The sequence below is a fragment of the Corvus moneduloides genome, chromosome 6 (assembly GCF_009650955.1).
Source record: "Corvus moneduloides isolate bCorMon1 chromosome 6, bCorMon1.pri, whole genome shotgun sequence".
Taxonomy (NCBI): domain Eukaryota; kingdom Metazoa; phylum Chordata; class Aves; order Passeriformes; family Corvidae; genus Corvus; species Corvus moneduloides.
The window spans coordinates 25,765,562-25,783,467 of NC_045481.1; the positions used below are offsets into that span (position 1 = coordinate 25,765,562).

The 17,906-nt window shown below is 41.1% G+C and overlaps 1 protein-coding gene across 1 annotated transcript; it reads right to left on the bottom strand.

The window, feature by feature from the left end:
* Nucleotides 1-143: 143 nt before the first annotated feature.
* On the bottom strand, nt 144-16,817 carry FAM177A1 (family with sequence similarity 177 member A1). Its single transcript, XM_032113293.1, has 5 exons — nt 16,539-16,817; nt 12,374-12,550; nt 5,363-5,429; nt 3,576-3,673; nt 144-2,757 (listed from the first exon to the last, which is right to left on the bottom strand). The coding sequence occupies exons 1-5, from the start codon at nt 16,800-16,802 to the stop codon at nt 2,545-2,547; spliced, it is 819 nt and encodes a 272-aa protein (XP_031969184.1). The 5' UTR covers nt 16,803-16,817; the 3' UTR covers nt 144-2,544.
* Nucleotides 16,818-17,906: the final 1,089 nt, after the last annotated feature.

Genomic DNA, 17,906 nt, shown 5'->3' on the forward strand with positions numbered 1-17,906 from the left:
TGTGCAAGTATTTTATGTAATCTATCTTAATTGTACAACTGAGCTACAGCAGTAGTTAGAGCTGCGAAAGTCCCTTAATCCTTAAGAAAGCCATAGAAATGTTTCAACTTTCAGACAGAATTACAATAGCTCCAGGCCAGAAATGTTTGCAATTCTGCATGATTTATTAGTTTGAGGTAGTGCTGAACACAGAGTACTACACAAGAGTCTAAGGAAGGGGTGGGGGTAAAATGATATTTTGAATTCTGGTGCCTGAATATTCAACCACGATGTGTGACTTAGTAAAGATGACAACAGTAAACAGCCACGCACACCTGTGTACAGGCATAAAGTTTCAAAGACCACACAGTTTTAAAGGAAAATCCATAGCCAACTTCCAGTTCAAAAATTATATTAAATATAAAATAACCAATTAATGCATTTACAGAAAAATTAAACCAATATGAAAGTAACCACTTTCATACAGTTTGCAAAAAAGGAAGGATTAAGTTAAGGCACAGTGAGTAATACAGTATTTTATACAAAGAAGGCAGTGAGAGCATTTGTTACGCAAGAAATAGTAGGGAAAGGAGATAAAAAAACCAACTGACATTAATTTCTTGGAAGAAAAGCAAAGTATTCTCCAGCTGTCAAGGTATTACTCAAGCTATGTGAGGTTTTCTTTCTTTGACGCTCTAAGAACTCTTAAGAGAACTCTTAACTCCATAAGAGAACAAGCTCATTTTCTGTGTATTCCCCAGGTGTTGAACCAAGCTGTCTCTTGCAGATGTTCAGGGCTAAGGAGGGATTTTACACAGTGGTCAGCACCCTCGGTCTTACAATTCAGAAAAGGCAAAGAATGGAGTATCTAAATAGATGGCCTAGAGCTGAAGACTGAATCCTCCTCCTTAGCTTTTCTGTGGTGCTGGAGTGCCACAGACAGATGAGAGGAAGAGTTTGTGCTGTACAGGACACTGGTTCAGGCACAGGGTCATCTGAAATATGTAACCATTCCAGAAACTAAGAGCCAAGTTACCTGGCCTGTGGTGTTACATCAGGCTCCTCAGTTGGCAGTGGGAGCAAGGCCAGGGACACGTCATGATACCCAACAACCCAGTTTTGCTGAAGACTGTTTTTAAATTTTTTTTTAGAAATCTCAAGGACAGAAGTACTGTTTTACATGCTAACTAACTAGTGCAGGTTCTCTGCTCCTTTGCCTGCAACAGTTGTCCACAGAAAATGACTGGGGCAATGACATCTGACTGTTGCGAAGTAAACCATTCACCTTTTACAAGCTACAGGTGCAACAGTCATTGCACTAAAAGAGCCTTAATTGCTATTTGCTCTGGAGCTACCTGCACTTCATTTAGACAAAAATTTCTGTTGTTCCAAGTGCAGTATCACAACACATTATTTAAGAGAAGGAAAGAGTGGTAAGTTTGGTTTTGTTGTTTCCAGTTATTTATGTATTCTGTGCTTACAGGGTGAAAACCACCTGCAGTGGTACATCCCTTCCTGGTAATTTAATATTAGACACAGTTTGTTTAGGTTACTGAAGTACAGTAACCTAATGTTTGTGAGTGAAATAGGACTACAGAAAACCATTCAGGAAAGATGGTGATAATTTTTATAATAAAACTGTTTTTAAGAATTTTCTTCTAGATCCTAATCATACGTAAACCTCTCTTTATTTCCTAAATTGGGTAATCGATGTCCAGAAGAGTTCATAGTTCTAGACTGGTACTACATAGAGTGTCCAGTGCACTTAACATAATTTAGCAAGACTTTAGTTTCTTTCCAGGACCATTGAGAGCATGCATTTAAGCACACGGGTCTCTTAATTCTTGGGTTAGGAGTGAGAACATCCTACACTGATGTTAGTTCTGAACTTTGCTACAGCACTGCATGGAGCAGCTGAGCACTATTAGCCTCCAAGAGTGGTGGTACTTGTCCTAAGTTCTTAAGGGTGCTTATAGCCTCCTGGAAAGTTGGAATTTCTTTACTTAAAAAAAAAAAAGTCAGTGGACCCTTAAATCTAATTAACATTAAATCTAACATTTTTCTCTTGTGTTAACAACAGAAAAAAATACATGCATACAACAGTGACAATAAATAGGGGAAGTAAGACTCTATTATAATTACTTTTGAGTTACAGGATATTAATTCCTATTAATCTATTCATAGAGAGCTGAGTTGCAAACAATGTGCAAATCAGTTTTTTAGAAGTAGGAAACAGCACTGCCTCTGCAATCCACAAGTGTTGAGAGACACAGCAATTCAAAGAAAAGACATTTCTACTTGCTTTACACAGAACTTAGCTCACACATTCAATTTCAGACCAAATGTTTGTAGTGCAATTTTCATTTTAACTGAAGTGCCAATTTGGCAGAATGCCTCAGCCTTATTAGGCAGACAGACTGAACAGACATCACCTAGCTCTCTCCTGATCAATAAGAATGGTAGGAGTTGTATTTCACTGAACAAGTATAATCCTATTTTTCCTGTTTATAGGCAGATTGTGACACCTGACAGTTCTTATTTCCTACATTATACAGAGCTTTACACTTAAGGAGGGACAGGAACTACATCTTCTTTATTTTCTGCAATGGGCGGGCAATCTCCCTCACTTTCAAAGTTTACATTCACGAATGAAGAGCATGCTGTTGCTCCAGGCTGGTCTGTCTGGACAGGAGCTTCAGCTTGTGGCTTGTTCTGCTGTTCCTGATGCTGTCTTTCTGCTTCTTCTGACATTTTGTTTTCCTGTTCCTCCTCTTCCTCCTGAAGAGAGATAACCAGATTCATATGCTACTATTTACTATTTACCACTTACTTAGATTAACTTGAAGCCTTTCCATAAAAGCATACCAGTTGCTACTACAAGGCAAGGACATTTGTTCCACTAGAAAACAGTCACAGTTGATTGTAAGATGAGGTACATTCTAGAAATCCCATTATGGAAAAAAAAAAAAATCACCAAAAGTGAAGGATTAAACCTTGTTAAACACAGAAAAAAGACACATACCTAGATAAGCAGTTTTAGTTAATAGCAATAGTGATTGGTCTGCCTCCTCTAAAGCTTTTTCAGCTCTCAATAAAAAAAATAACTAATAAAGCTTTAAATATGTTTTTCATCTCTTCTAACTGAAGATTTTTAAGGGTTTTTTTTGCCGAAAGCACTGGCTACCTATCAGTGTTGTCCAGTTATGCTTTAGAACAAATGGTAACCTTGTGTTCAATTTACCCATGACACTGTGTTGAACAAGTTTTACAGCTGGAAAGTGTATTGCTAGCAGCCACCTCTACAGTGTTCAGCCCCTGTCCATCCAACTTTGTCACAGTGTTGACTTGAAAATGAATTGTACAAGAGAAACAGAGCAGAGGTCAGGACCCACCCATTTCTAAGACTGATGAGCTGGAGAGAAAAGGCTGATGGATAAAAAATTGTTAATCATGCATCCAATGAAAACTGGAGACAAGCTGAAATTGAGGATCTAAAGCTTCATTTTAATGCTAGAATAAAAATTTTATTTTTTAGAATACCAGGAAAGAAAAGTTGGGAGAAAAGGGAGTGCAAGAACCCTATCTCTCACACATACCTCTCTCTTCATTCTGTAATACTCATCAATGGCATATTGATATTTTGGTGTGCTTATCCCCAGAACAGATGCAATCTTTTCTCCCAGGAAATCACACACTGAAAAATAAAGAGAGGTTTACATATGATTAGGATCTAGAAGAAAATTCTTAAAAACAGTTTTATTATAAAAATTATCACCATCTTTCCTGAATGGTTTTCTGTAGTCCTACTTCACTCACAAAATAAAACAAAAATCTGTGAGGTTAATCTCCTTATAGGTAATTATTAGCTGAATATACTAATAATTGTTCTTTAGGATAAAGAATGAACAAAAGGAGAAGGATATGAAATTCAATGAAAATATATATGGTGGTAGTGTTTGAATTCTGCTCGTTTCAGCTTTGGATCTAAGTTTGTTTTGCTAGGAATCAGTTAAAGGGTAAGCGTTGAGCTGAACTTCAACTGAAAATTAAGGTTAGACAAAAGTACATGGGTACCAGCTGTACTGGCAGTTCAGTCTAGTGGTACTAGCAAACTAGACAGTATTTATTGATACAAGCATACTTCAAGTCACTTTTAACAATGTTCTGTGTTGCGTACTAATGGATTAATAAAATATTTATGTTTCAGCTGCCTCAATTTTCAAGCTGTAGGCTACATTCAGTGCTACTTTGCTAAAACAGGTAGGGCACAGTCAAAAGTATGGAACAGGGGGAAGTTTGTGTCATTCAGTTTCTCTACCGTGGTGATGGCTACAGCACTGGTTGAGTAAAGGCAATCAAGAAGTCAAATATACTGCACTTCAAATTGTAAATCTGCCCCAAGGAAGCAAATGAGTTAGTCATCTTCAGGGAAAAAAAGTTAATAGTTAGCAACTGACTACTTCAATGAACATTCACAATAACTAATTTTACAGATATCCCGGCATCCCAAGCATTGGGCAAAAGACCAGTTCAAATTACAAATGTAAGAGCCAAAAATGAAGGGCGAAGAAGAAAGCACTGACCTTCAAATTCATAAAGGACTTCTGAAAAAAGGACAGCATTACCTACCCTTGCGTATGAAGAACAGATGAGTCAAGGAATTTAATTACACTGCACATTAGAGAAAAAGTGTTTCTAAAAATAAAGATAGGTTAACTAATACAACAGACTGCCAGAAAATTTTAAAATATTCAAAACTCCGTAAGATTTGCGGAAAAAAAGCCAATAAAGATACTTTACACCTTGGAAAGAACACAGACTATGACAAGCATTTTTAAAACTTGGCAAAATTCTAAGAGGTCCATGAGTCATACAAATTTCTGTGCAGTGAGTTTAAGACCCTTGACAATAGTCCTGCTTATTTTGTAACCCCAGAAGTTCATCGTACGCCACACAACTGGGTGTGTCCTTGGGATAATTTCTAGTTGTCTTCAGAAAAACTGTCAGTTTAGTCACACCAGCCAGCATTCTTTTCAGGTAACATCACAAAGAATGGTTCCATACAAAACCTAACAGAAAGCTGATACATTCCCTTGCCAACACCAACCTATCTCCATACGAAGAAAAAGGGGGAGAAGTGCTCATCAAAAGGGTATTTTCCAGTCATTCTTCCATGCAAGGGTTGTTGATGGAAAGTAAAAAAAAATTTTTAAAAGTGCCTAAGGCAAGAGAGTACATCTCCACAGATTAAGTACAGTTTGATTCATACTTCTGAAAAAACAGCAAGTAGAAGAACCCAAAGATGATTTACAGTCTGTCAACATCACTTTGTGACTTTCAGTATTCCCTTTCTGGTTTACCCAAGAATTAAATAAAGCAGTACCTGATAAGGTTGATGTGGCAACTCGCAGCATGTGAAACCACAAGTAGGGTCCCCACGTGAGTGTTGTCTGCAGGAACAAGAGTAGTATGAATACGTACAGCTGTATGTTCATGGCACAAAATAACACATGCAAAACCTCAAACAGCTTGAGAAGAAACACCTGCAATGTCTTGTTTTCCAGCTACTACAATATTTTTGCTTTAAAATAAGTGTAGACCAGACAAATGAAGAAAAGTATCACCACAAGATATAAATATAGCCATGGTTTACCTCTGGGAAAATTTCTTTCACTGCTTTTTGTTTCCTGCTCCCAGACTTGGGAAATGACAAGCAGCCAACTCAATCCCTGACTAGAAAAAGCTCTCCACAACATTCTGAATTCCATCAGGCCAAGAGGAGAAGTGAGGTAACAAAGTAGTCTCTCATTACAATAATGATTGAACTGCAAATGACTGTTTAAAATCAAACCAAACCTTCAAACCTCTGAGGAAGAGGCTGCTTTCAAACATTTACAACCAGATAGGAATTATCCCTTGAAACTGCACCTGAAAAACAAAACCAGGAGAACCGAGGGAGGAGGAGAGTTACCACAGCTCTGAGGGAGCAGTGGAGATGCTGCCAAGCAAAGCGCCGGGGGTGATGTGAACCACGAGGAACACAAGATGAGTAAAACAGGGCTCAAGTGGAGTCACCTCAAGCATTTGCATGTGAGTGAGGAAGTGTCTCCAAAGAGCCTCCACACCAGGGCACACAACATAAACATGAGGAATTGGAGATCTGTGTGCAGCTGCAGGGGTAGGATCTCGTCATGATCCCAGGGATGGGGTGAATGGACTGAGTGCTGCTGTGGAGGGGTACAGACTCTTGAGGAAGGGCTGGCCGGGAAGACAAAGAAGGGGAATTGCTCTTTGCACAACTGTGGTGTGTATTCACAGCTACAGGAAAAATACTGCAGCCTCCAGACAAACTGATACTTATATATATATATATATATATACACACACACACATTGTAAATTAAAGATTTAGAATTAAATTAATTATAAAATAATGGGCATGCACAGGCTATGCTTTTCATCAAGGGAAGAAACTGTATCGGTTAAAAAAATCCCCAAACAAAACCATGTAATAAAAAGGAAAAGGGGAAAAGCAGATTCCAAGGTAAAGAGGAAAAAAATTGTAGGCTTTCATTTTTGTGAAAAGGCAAATTCAACTTTCATAGTGAACCAAAACATGTTTATAGTTAACAGGCTGCTGTATTCAAGCAAGCTCTTTGTTACGTATTTCCCCCCAGAAAAGATCTCTGTAGAAGTACTTTCTTCTGGAACGTAGCAATTAGAAGTGTCAGCTTTCATTACGTGAAACACATTAGCTCTACTCACATACGTAAGTATTTATAACTTCTATAAGAACTGTTTGGTAGTAACCTTTTTCTATTTTCTTATTTAATAGATATCTGTACAGGAACAACCAATATTATTGTAAATAATACAGCTACAGAAACTAGCTGGTATGGCCTCAGTATGCATGTACACAAGCTACCAGACGTTGGTGCTTTCCAAGCATAGTCTCTACAAATCACTGCAGCAAGAAATTGTCTGTCAAGCCAGAAACTCAAGTTGGGCAGGCTGACAAAAAGCCAGATGTTATATATTTTTGGCAGTGGATATGGAAAATGTCCTGCCAAGGTAAAAGTGTAAGCAAAATCAGCTGCTATCCTGCTCACACAAAAGCACCTCCAGCTCATTGATTATGTGCTCAGTTGGCAGACAGGCTAACGAGGAGTTTGTTCAGTTGAAGAAATCAAAAAAAGTGCTGGAAAAGCTTGTTGCCACAGGTGCAAATAATGGCACTGACAGGGCTCTGTACAATCCTTCATGATGAGGTGACAGGGTTAAAAAGCATTCACGCAGGGCACAGGACAAACAAGGGCCTGCTGTGTGCTGTAAGAAAGAAGCTACAAGAACCCCCGTAACATTTCAGAGTGGAAAGACAAAGCTGAACTTCAACGTGACAGAAGAAACTCAGACCCAGAACATTCTAACGAGTTTGTGGTAACACAAACATGGGTAACAGCTGAGGCTCGGCAGACACAGAGGTTCTATTTCTACTCTTCCCCCAGCACAGTTAAAAATCAGTTTGGTACATTAGAAGCACTTCTAAGTTCAGCTTCATGGGAACCTCTGCTTTCTGACAAAGCCCAACCAGACACTTCCTCATCCCTGACAAGCAAGGCTTTGCCAGACCCCTCAATTTAAAAGGTAACTTTCTTTCCAGTGTCTCAAGAGGCAATATAAAATCATGGGAGAGGCTACTCCACAGAAATTCAACAGGAGAAAGGAGATGACACGGAGAGCAAACCACCAGGAACAACCAGGAACAAAGGAACGCATCCAAGGAGTCACCTTCTTTTTCTACACATTCCCCCTTTACCTCCTCAGGGTAAATTTGGGTGCCTTCCCAGAGCACCTCAGATGGAAGCAGAAATGGCAGATATGAGGCAAGAACTGGTACTGGGGAAACTGGAACTGTTCAAGTGACATGAAGAGGGCTGTTAAGTAATGGCTCAGTACAAATTAATCAAATTAATCCTTGCCTGTGAAGTAGCTTTAATGCACTGAGCTGGAAACTGGAAAACCATACCCAAGTCAGGTCCTACAGACCTACACAACCACATACCCAGATACTGTATTTCAGCTTCCTTTGGCCAGCCAGAGAAGCCTTAATGTTCAGTCTTTAATCAACTCAAGGACACAGCAGTACTGTATTTCTTGACTGGGAACAAGGGACAGTATGAAACACAGTACACTGGTTTACTGTATTTCTCCTGCAATCCATCTCTTTAGTATACGTTTCTATGATGTTTAATTATATTATTCAGCTACCCTGACTTTATTTTGTTGTTAAAATGGAAAACACAATGGTTTTGACAACTGATTTTTAAATTACAAAAAATCTTAATGTACAATTTTAATTTAAATAGGAATGAACATAATGGATTCAATCACTGATAAAACCAAGAGGCCTCTGGTTCAATAACAGAACAGGCTTTTGTGTCCTACTGTGGGGCTGCCAAAGGGAGCACACATGTTCCCTTGAATTTCTGAGTGCACCATGTTCCTAAACAATCCATATATATTTTTTTTTTGGCAGATTTCAGCCCTAATAACACTTAAATTTTCCAAGGTATGTAGGGTTTCTTTTTGTCAGAGAAAATGGCAAAATGAGAAAAATAATAATTTCCTTGATTTCAGAAAAACAAAATCCTGTATTCAGTAGTTAATATACACCACCAAATAGATACTTTTTCATTGATTACCATGCCAAGATACATTTTTAATTAGTTTAATCCTTGCCTGTTCATTGCTATAATAGGTTCTTTAGCGTATGCACCACGTAAAACTGTGACATCTAGGACAAGCCAGTGAAAACAAGATCAGGAACACGCATACCATCCTCCATCAAGAGCTTCTACCATATTATGAGTAGTTATTACTTGGTCAGTGACTATTTTTCTCCTTCATCCCCAAATTGTTAGAGAAAATCAGAGTTGGACGGTCCTCAAGAGAAGACTTTTTTCTATTTGAAGTTAAAGCCCTTGTGACTACAGGATATCAAGATAACCTTCCTGCAAGGTTGTGTTTCAATCTTTCTGAGCATTGAAGGTTAATAAAGTTAAATCTCTCCTGGAGTTTTGTTGCAGATGTCTTCTCGGGATGAATTCTAAGGTTATCACACCAACAGTCATGTTGCTTACAGCTCCTCTGTGAAGACTTACACTCCACCTTCTGCCTATTCATCTAATAGGTGAATGCAGCAAAGTGCTGCACCACCAGGTGTCCCTCCAAGGATAAACAGAAGGATTATCTTCTTAATTAATACAAAATAAAGTTTTGGTAGACAAAAGCAAATTTACATATAGAGTGCAAATATCTACATTTTAGGACAAAAGAATCAAAAATACATTTATGCTATTAAAGCATTTGAATTTCAATGTGAGAACACTCAGATAATACTGAATGCTACTATCTAAAAAATAATGTGTTCTGGATTAAAAAATATAAAACATAATAGAATGGACACCCCAGTCCAACAGTGTTAATGAACTGAGTGCTGACCGACAGAAGCACCAGAAGTTGTTTCAAAGAAAATTTAAAACCCAGTTCTTTTTGAGAATTTGTTTTGTTATGAATAATAGGAATCCACCCCACCAAGTGCTCTGGCTATGGTATTACCAGGATATATACATACTACTTTGCTTAGTAAGAAACACATTGTCATTGCCTGCTTAGCTCTAAAAGACAATTAAACCAAGGTACTTAAGACATTTCTTTACAACACAGCAAAATATTTGTTTCCCTTAAACTCATTCAAAAGCTGCCAGGATGCTAATAACAGCACAGCTTTGAAATTTCTTGAAAGTTCTATTCAAAATACTAAATGTGCTTTTTCTAAAAATAAACTGGTCCAGAAACAGCTATTACTTGCAACATACGTTTTTGTATCCCAACTGAGATAACAAGTTTTAGACATGCTGGTCTCAGCAAACAGACTATTTAATTGCTTTTATAGAAATCCTACAATAAAAACATTTTAAAAGCAGCTGTTGGCTAAAACATCAAAGCTCAGCTTGGACTAACATTTCTTCAATTGTCTGGCTCAGCTGGGATACATGAAGCATGCAGGAGATAAAGTAAACCTCACTTAATGGCAACCCCTGCTCTAATCAAGTTCATTCTGTCCGAGGTAAAAAGCAATACATAATAAGGTAGAGTGTGCTTCACAATAAACTACTCCTGGTAGTTTGGGGGGTCCTTTTATTAAAAAGTGTATTCAAAATTAAGGATTTAATAAACTATGAAAGGAGAATAACACAATCTTAACTCCACCATACAATATACTTTTTGGTATTCAGAAAAGAAATCGGTATTAGGAAAGGAGGGGAACAATCATGCAGCATTTCTGGCTGTTGTGCATACTTGAGGGCTCTTTAGATAAGTGTCCATTTGCACAGCAGCGAGCATGTCTCTGCCCTCACAACACCTACACCAAGGCTCGTGAGCCTTCCATCACTGCACCACCACAGAACTCCTCGACTGTCAGAAAATGGCACAAAAAATTATACACAACTTGTTCCCTGCTCATTATAATTGGGAAAAAAAGTATCTCAGACATTCACAGGTATCTGACATGACTGCCTAGTGGGGAACAGACCTCACTCTGAAGATACCTGAACATTACCATAATAGTCAGTAAGTTTCACACTTCTTGCATTTCTTTGAGAAGATCCTTAAGGAGGAAAAAAACACCCTAGTACCCAGCAAGGCAGCTTAACACTTTACTCATTGTTTGTGACTACAATACATTTCTTTTCCAACTATAAACTTCATGTGTATTTTATACTGATAATATCCTACCTGCTATCAGGCTAATGTCATTTTTTGTTGTATACAAGAACTTCCTGCCAAGAAAGAGAGCACTGCCATCAATCCATGCAAAACGCAATGCAACAGCTTAACCTGTGAGTCATTAGGAACCCCAATCCCAGCTAAATTCCCATAGTCTCACTGGAACTTAGTCCTCAATCCACCTTTTTTCTTCTTCAAAATAAATGCATTTTACAGAGGGGAAGAGAGGTATTGCTTGACAGTCAAAGCAAACCTCTTATGGTTCACCACTTCTTCAGAAGAGCATAACCAGAAAGTCAAACCCTTCAGTCCCTTCAAGAAAGCCAAGCTCTCCCAAGATGGATACACATATTAATAAATACAGGGCCTACTACTGGAGAGTAAATAGAAAGCTTTGACCACAACATTTCTTAATTATGGATTCCGAAAGAATGGTGCAGGAGTCTCTTCAACAGCAATGTCAAGTAGAAAGCAGGGTGCTGTTTTCTGTACATGCAGGGACTCTGAAGTATGGGAAGAAGCAGCTCTACACCAGTGTCTGCCTTCAGTATGCAACCAGGCAGGACTAGCTGCTGCATGAAGCCCTGGCTCCTGGCTGCCTGACCACACTCCAGCGTATCAGGGAGGATCCAGCCGGTTTGGGAGTCTCCACCTCAGTGGCACCCAAGCACAGAGAGGGCCAAGAAGAGAGCTCCACCAGCAGGCAGGACATAGGACTGCAGACTCAACTTACTGGGGCCAGGATTGTTGTACAAGGGTAAGAGAAGAGGTGGTTGGGACACCAGTTTCTGGGGTTGTCATAAAAGAAACATGAGACTGGGCATGTGGAGAGATGAAGAGCAGGATGTGGATCTTCTCTGGGACTGACTGCCAGAGGGTGGGGAGCTGCTGCCGCTGGTGTTGGCACATGCAGCTGTAAGCTTTGCAATCACACTATCGCTGCAAAATAGTTCATCAGGCAGGCCAACAGAATAAAACAGATTAGATATTTCATTTTACCTCTAAGTATAGATCCAGAATCATTTACAAAAAGAAAAATGCATTTTAGCAGCTACAATGCACACAACCAGCTTTAATTGTTGAGACTTCACTGGAATCTGGACCAATAAAAGGAAACTCCATTCACAGGCTGAGCAACATCTCAATAGCTTACAAGACAGATGAACATTACCTACAGGGACTAGGCAGGTCCTTTAAAATCTGGATTGTTGGCATGGTAACCCTAAACTACAGGTTTAACTCTCCACTGTCAACAAACATAAGGAAAAAAAAGTCTCCCCTGCAACATTTTTTTTTAAAACAACAGTACAAATCAAGGAGATACCAGGCAAATATTATTAGAAAGGGACGTGCTGGAGAAGACAAACTAGAACTGTGAAGAAATTAAACCCATTTCTAATTAGTAAGGCTACTTTAGTGGAGGAGAACTCCAGGACAAAACTTTCCAAGAATACTTTTCAAAGATTTCTAAGTCCCTTAAGCCAATCCAATTATTAGAATTTATAATAGTAAAGACTGTATCAGATTTATGACACAAAAAATTAAGTATAAAATGTTGTTACCCAGTAAACCAGAAGTAGCAATTTATCAAGTAAAATACCTACAGGATCTACAGGTGGCAACAGGTCTTTTTTCTCTTGTTCATCTTCCTCTTCATCTGTGCTGTATTCTTCCATTGTTTCTCCACTTGCAAAATGAATAACCCTCCTTGGAATTTTCTTTTTCTTTCCTACGACACCCAGCTCCACATTCTCAAAGCCACTATCTCCCTTTGAAAGTTGCTATAAAGGAAAAAAAAAAATCATTATCTCAAGTACACGCTTCTGGAACTGGAAAGTTCCCCCTTAACAAACTTCATGAGATTTTAAAAGTATTTTAGATTGGTTATCATATCCAGTGGACATTTAGAAGACATTTGCCTGTAGGTAAAAGACTGAAACATTCTTGTTTGCAGATATGTTAAAACTGATCCCTTCTCTAAAAGTAACAAAAAGGTTTCTTGTTGGGGCACGTTTCATTAACTAATTTGGTAAGCACATAAATTTTAATATTTAAAAGTATTGTTGGGTTTGGAATTAATATCTAATGAAATTAATCAAGAAGCTCATAGGCTGTAGCCACCTCTTTGCAAGTTCAGACAGACACCTCTAGCACAAAAGAGAACTGAATAACTAAGCAGCCAGGCTCAAGCTTTAAAAAGATGCACCAAGGAATCTGCCCCTGGGGACTTTCATCAGTAACCATGACTAGTACAAGGGACCATGGTAAAAGGACAACACTTAGTTTTGTGGCTAAGAACATACAAAGTGAGAAGTACAATGTCTGGCTGTGTTCTTCCAGCTGCTGAATGCTACAATGCAGTCTTTCGGTCACAAGCATTATGAATATATACTTCTAATTCAAAGGCCAGTCAATAAATCTTTAGGCTAGTCACTCCTGCCCACAGAGAACTTTAGTAAGATTTTGTATTGCAGCTATCAAAACAGAGCCTTCATCTTGGTAGAGCTTTAAGAGGCTACTGCAATAAATGCACAAAACTGCTGGAAACACTTCTGTCATGTAGAGAAGGCCACAGAGGTTAGGAAATGTCAACCACATGTTTTTAATGTACCATGAAGGTTTTTAAAAATGCACGAGCTCATGTAATTTGAAACTGTATAAGGAATGACATGCATAGTGTGTGCAGAATCCAGGTTGCATAAAATGGGCACATTCCAATTTCCAACTTCTTCCCTATACAGACCTAATGATCTCCACAGAGCACAATTCAAAATTATAAATAAAAATACATGCTTTATCACACAGTTGTAAGACATCCCTTAATCACTGCAAGTGCACCATCACCATTCCCCATCTCTCACACTAGATTACACAACACAGCTTTGCAAGGCAAGCAGGCTTGGTTAGCTGGGAAAGACTGTGGGCATGGGAGAGAGGGGCAGCAGGGGATCACGGGGAGCAGAACAGCTTCCTTCATTCCAGCCACAGACTCTTCTCATGCCCAGAGAGAAGAGGGAGGGAAGGTAAAGATCACGTGCTGAGCTCTAGTGTGGAGAGGGAGCGCACTCATTCATCATCTCTCCGAGCCCTGTACCACCGCTTCTCAAAACTGCAAGTCATCTCAGCTTCCCCCAGCATTTCTCAAGCCATGGTGGCACATTTCAGGCTTTTTCCTGGAGGAGCAGAGCAGAATCCAGCAGCAAGTTTTCAATGGGGTAATTCAGCTGAAACAGGATTGTATTTTCATGCAGAATGACATTTTCATGTAGAAAGACCAAACTGACTGTCTGGGGCCCAGTGCAATCTCTCTGCTATCAGTCTTGGGAACAGAGCAAGACACGAAACACAAATGCTGAAAACAGTGAAGCAACCTGAGCACAGGGAGCACTCCTTGCTGGCATTATAAAAGCAGGTGCCACTTCCCGTGACGGGGTTCTGTATCTTCTTGTGCAAAAAGCACCACGGAATCAGCTTTTTATGAACATTCCACACTCCTTTATTGGCATCGTACAATGACTGTTTTTATATTTAGTCACAGTACTGAAGAGCACTGTTTCTTGCAAACACTACATCATAAATATCACTGTGATTAATAACAGCAAGCAATGTCAGCCCCTCCTTAGAGTTCCTTTAAAAGCACAGTCTCTTTACCTGATTTAGGCTCATTTAGTGCAAATGCTTAAAATATTTTAACTTTTTAAAAATGTTGTTTAATATTTCAAGTTTAAAAAGCAAGCTTTAGTTCCCTGCACACCCATCCCACATTCACACAACCTACAGTAAGCAGCTTCACAGCTGGTACTGCTACAACATTTCAGACAAATGCAGTACTTCAAGACAGTAAGGATTCACCAAGGAACAGTGAATCTGGTTCCCTTAGTCTTACATTAACAAATAAAATAAAGTATCAGCTGTTGTTTTGGTTATTACCTAGTCAACAAACCTGAGTGTGGGTTTTAGTCAACACTGGCCTTTTAAGTTTTACCTGCTCAGCACCAATAAAAGCCAGCTCTCCCAGGTACGACCAGGAAGTTCAGCACCAATAAATTTTATCTGTCCAAAACTGTGGTAATGGAGATCTATTCTAGAGCTATCAGCTAGATTCACTTTATAGCTCAAATGTTACAGTATTTCTTGTTTGAAAATTTATACTTTTGATCTTCCTTAACAAATTTGATCTTCTTTTCCAATTTGGGAAGTTTTTTTAAAAAGATCTTTCTTCTAGTGCATGGCTTTAGTCAAGTTTCTGACCTCATTTTTTTTCCACAGGCTCCTCCTTCTCTAGCATATTATATGGTCTTGAAAGACTCAGCATTTGTCCCCACGTCACAGAAGTATTTACTTTGGCTTCTATTCTGGCAACTATTAGACACCAAGGCTGGTCACTCTTGTGCTTCTGGCACACCAGCTAACACTCTTAAGGCACTCGGTAAACACTGTAAAGCGACTTCCTGTTTCTTTTAAATGCCCTCTTGGGATTTTTCTTGGCTTTATGGCACACATACAAACCTTGTCTGTCAGGCAGTCAGGATCTGAAACTCATGTTCATGTTTACCCTCTTTATACTCACTCTATCTCACCCTTTGTCCAGAAACAAAGAGAGAGCAGGGCATCTTTTGACAGTGTTGATACAATACCCAGCACAACAGAATTTTAATTCACATATAAAATGCCCAAATAAATAAACTACAATTAAGGATAAGGTGTGCCTGGACACCTGCAGGGAGAGCTGACACAAGCAATATTAGGTGATGCAATAACATAAAGTTTCACACAGGAAGACAAAGAAGAAAAGCAAAAAGTAATAGGGATATCAGGCTATTCACTTTGGCATCCTTTAACCTTGTGAGAGCTTATGACCCAAAGCTATAAAGTGTGTGAAGTCCACTCTCCCTGAGGAAGATGAGTAATTCAATATGCACAGGTCTACTGACGTGGTACTGCTAGTCACTAGAATGCTGGTAATAGCTATTGAAAAATATTTCTACCCTGCTATCTTGACTGTTTTACTGGTTTTTTTGATAATTTTTTTTGGCTAGGGTTGGTGGGCGGGGGGTTGTTCAGGCTTGGGTGGTTCGGGTTTTTTCGTATTGCTTGTTTGACTTTCCACCCTTCTGTTTCAACTGAAATTAAACAGCATTGAGTCTTTCTGAAACAAAAGACAACGAGATGACAGACCCGGAGGACGACTATTAGAAAAGACACCCTCCCAACAAGCCTCGGAAAGGCACCATAACCGGTGAAGGGGCAGCGGCAGCGCCTGCAACACCCAGGGCGAAGCCGAGGCCGGTGCGAGGAGCGGCCGCGGCAGTGACAGGCGAGCTGCCCGGGCTGCAGTGTAATTAAGACCTGCTGTCCCTGAACACCTCCCACGCCTTCGCCAACTTGACAGCGCGGAGGGAAGTGGAAACCTGTCTGACTTTAATATTCATCAGGCTCGTTTGTCTGAGGCATTGTCCGCCGACGAGCAGGAGACACCGGAGACACGCGTGCCCGCCGCGCTGACTGTAATTACAGCGCGCTGGATGGAAGGGCAGACTGGCTGACAGACAGACCTCGTCTCCCGCGGCCGGGCCACTGCACCCCACCGCCACAGCGGGGAACCGGGGGCTCCCACCACCCCCGCACACCCCCGGGAGGTCAGGCCGCGGCCACCACCCACCCCTCGGCCGGACCCGCCGCGGCCTCGCCCCCCTCCGGAAGCGGCTGCGCCCGGGCCCCAGCGCCCGCCCGGAGCGACCGGGAGTGCCGCCCGCCGGCCCCGCTCACCTGCTCGGGCTCCATGGCGCCGGCGGCGGGCGCGCAGTAGAGGGTGATGGCGGACAGCCCCTGTTCCATCCTCCCGCCCGCCGCGGCGCCGGGGGAGGGCGGCAGCGGGCCCGCCGCGGCCCGGGGAGGCGAGAGCGGCCGGGCGGCACCGTCCCTCGCACCGCCCGCCGGGGCGGTGCTTGCGGCCCGCCGGGGCTGGCCGCGCACAGGAGCCGGAACGCGCCCGGCGGAGACTGGGGTGCTCGGCACACTGACCTCGGTCATTTCGCTTCTCCCCGCAGCCCGGCATTAACCGGAGCCGGGAGGGAGGCAGGGGAGAGGCCAGAAGCAGCCGGGCTGCCAGGGACAGCCGCACGCACCTCCACAGAGGCTGAAGCATACCCCCGCGGCACGGAGGGAAAAGTACAAGTTCTGGGGCAACACACACATCATCTTCCCAAAACAGTGTGAAACCTTGCAAAAGAACAATATTTTAAGAAGTAGATGGAGTTCCTTGACAGTGGTTAGGGGTCTTGCTCGTCCAGGACCATCCTTGCTCAGCTTTCCAGGATTGGGTGTTGGCTCAGGCAACTCAGCCCTTTGTAAGTAACGAACCCTTGAACAATAAAGAAATGCACACCAAGGGTGCCCTGGCCCCTGGGCTGCGGCTGGGCGAGAAAATAACATGCATGCCCAGGAGGGTAGGAGAAGTGTTTGCCAGGTGAGAGGTTTGCTCCGCTGCTCATGGGAAGAGCCCTTCTGTCTCCAGTATGTGCTGAGGCCTCCGTGCTGTAGGGAATGGCCCGGCCTGAACAGAGAAGGAGGGCTAACCCCGGCAAAATGGGCATTAGTAAATGCCAACTGCCGGTGAAAACAGCTGGAGGGGGAAGTATTGGAAACCTTCTTTTTATGGGACTGAGAAGGGAGTCGTTTTAATTTTTGGGGGATCTAACCAATGGCTGTAACATGCACTCGCATGACAGCAAGAGCCATCTTTCAATCCTACATCATTAAGAATAGTTTCCAACACATTACACTCTATAGCACATATGGGCTCTTAGACACTTTCTTAGTCATATTACCAAAGCATTATCCAGAGCACAAGACAAAAGCCCAGGGAAAGTACAGACACATCAGACTTAAAATTATACTAGCATAAGGCAGAAAATGCTCCCTTGTGAAAAGGGCTGACATACAATGTATAATTACAGAAACATGGGAAGGAAAGGTTAGAGTATTATTTTAGACAGTACTGGGCTGAATACCTGCTTAAGGGATTGCAACAAACATACATCACTTAAAGTTGCAAAGAAACAAACTAATGTTAGGGTACATAAATATTTTTTACCCCCAGATATTTTTTACCCCCAAGTCCCAATACTTGGGACA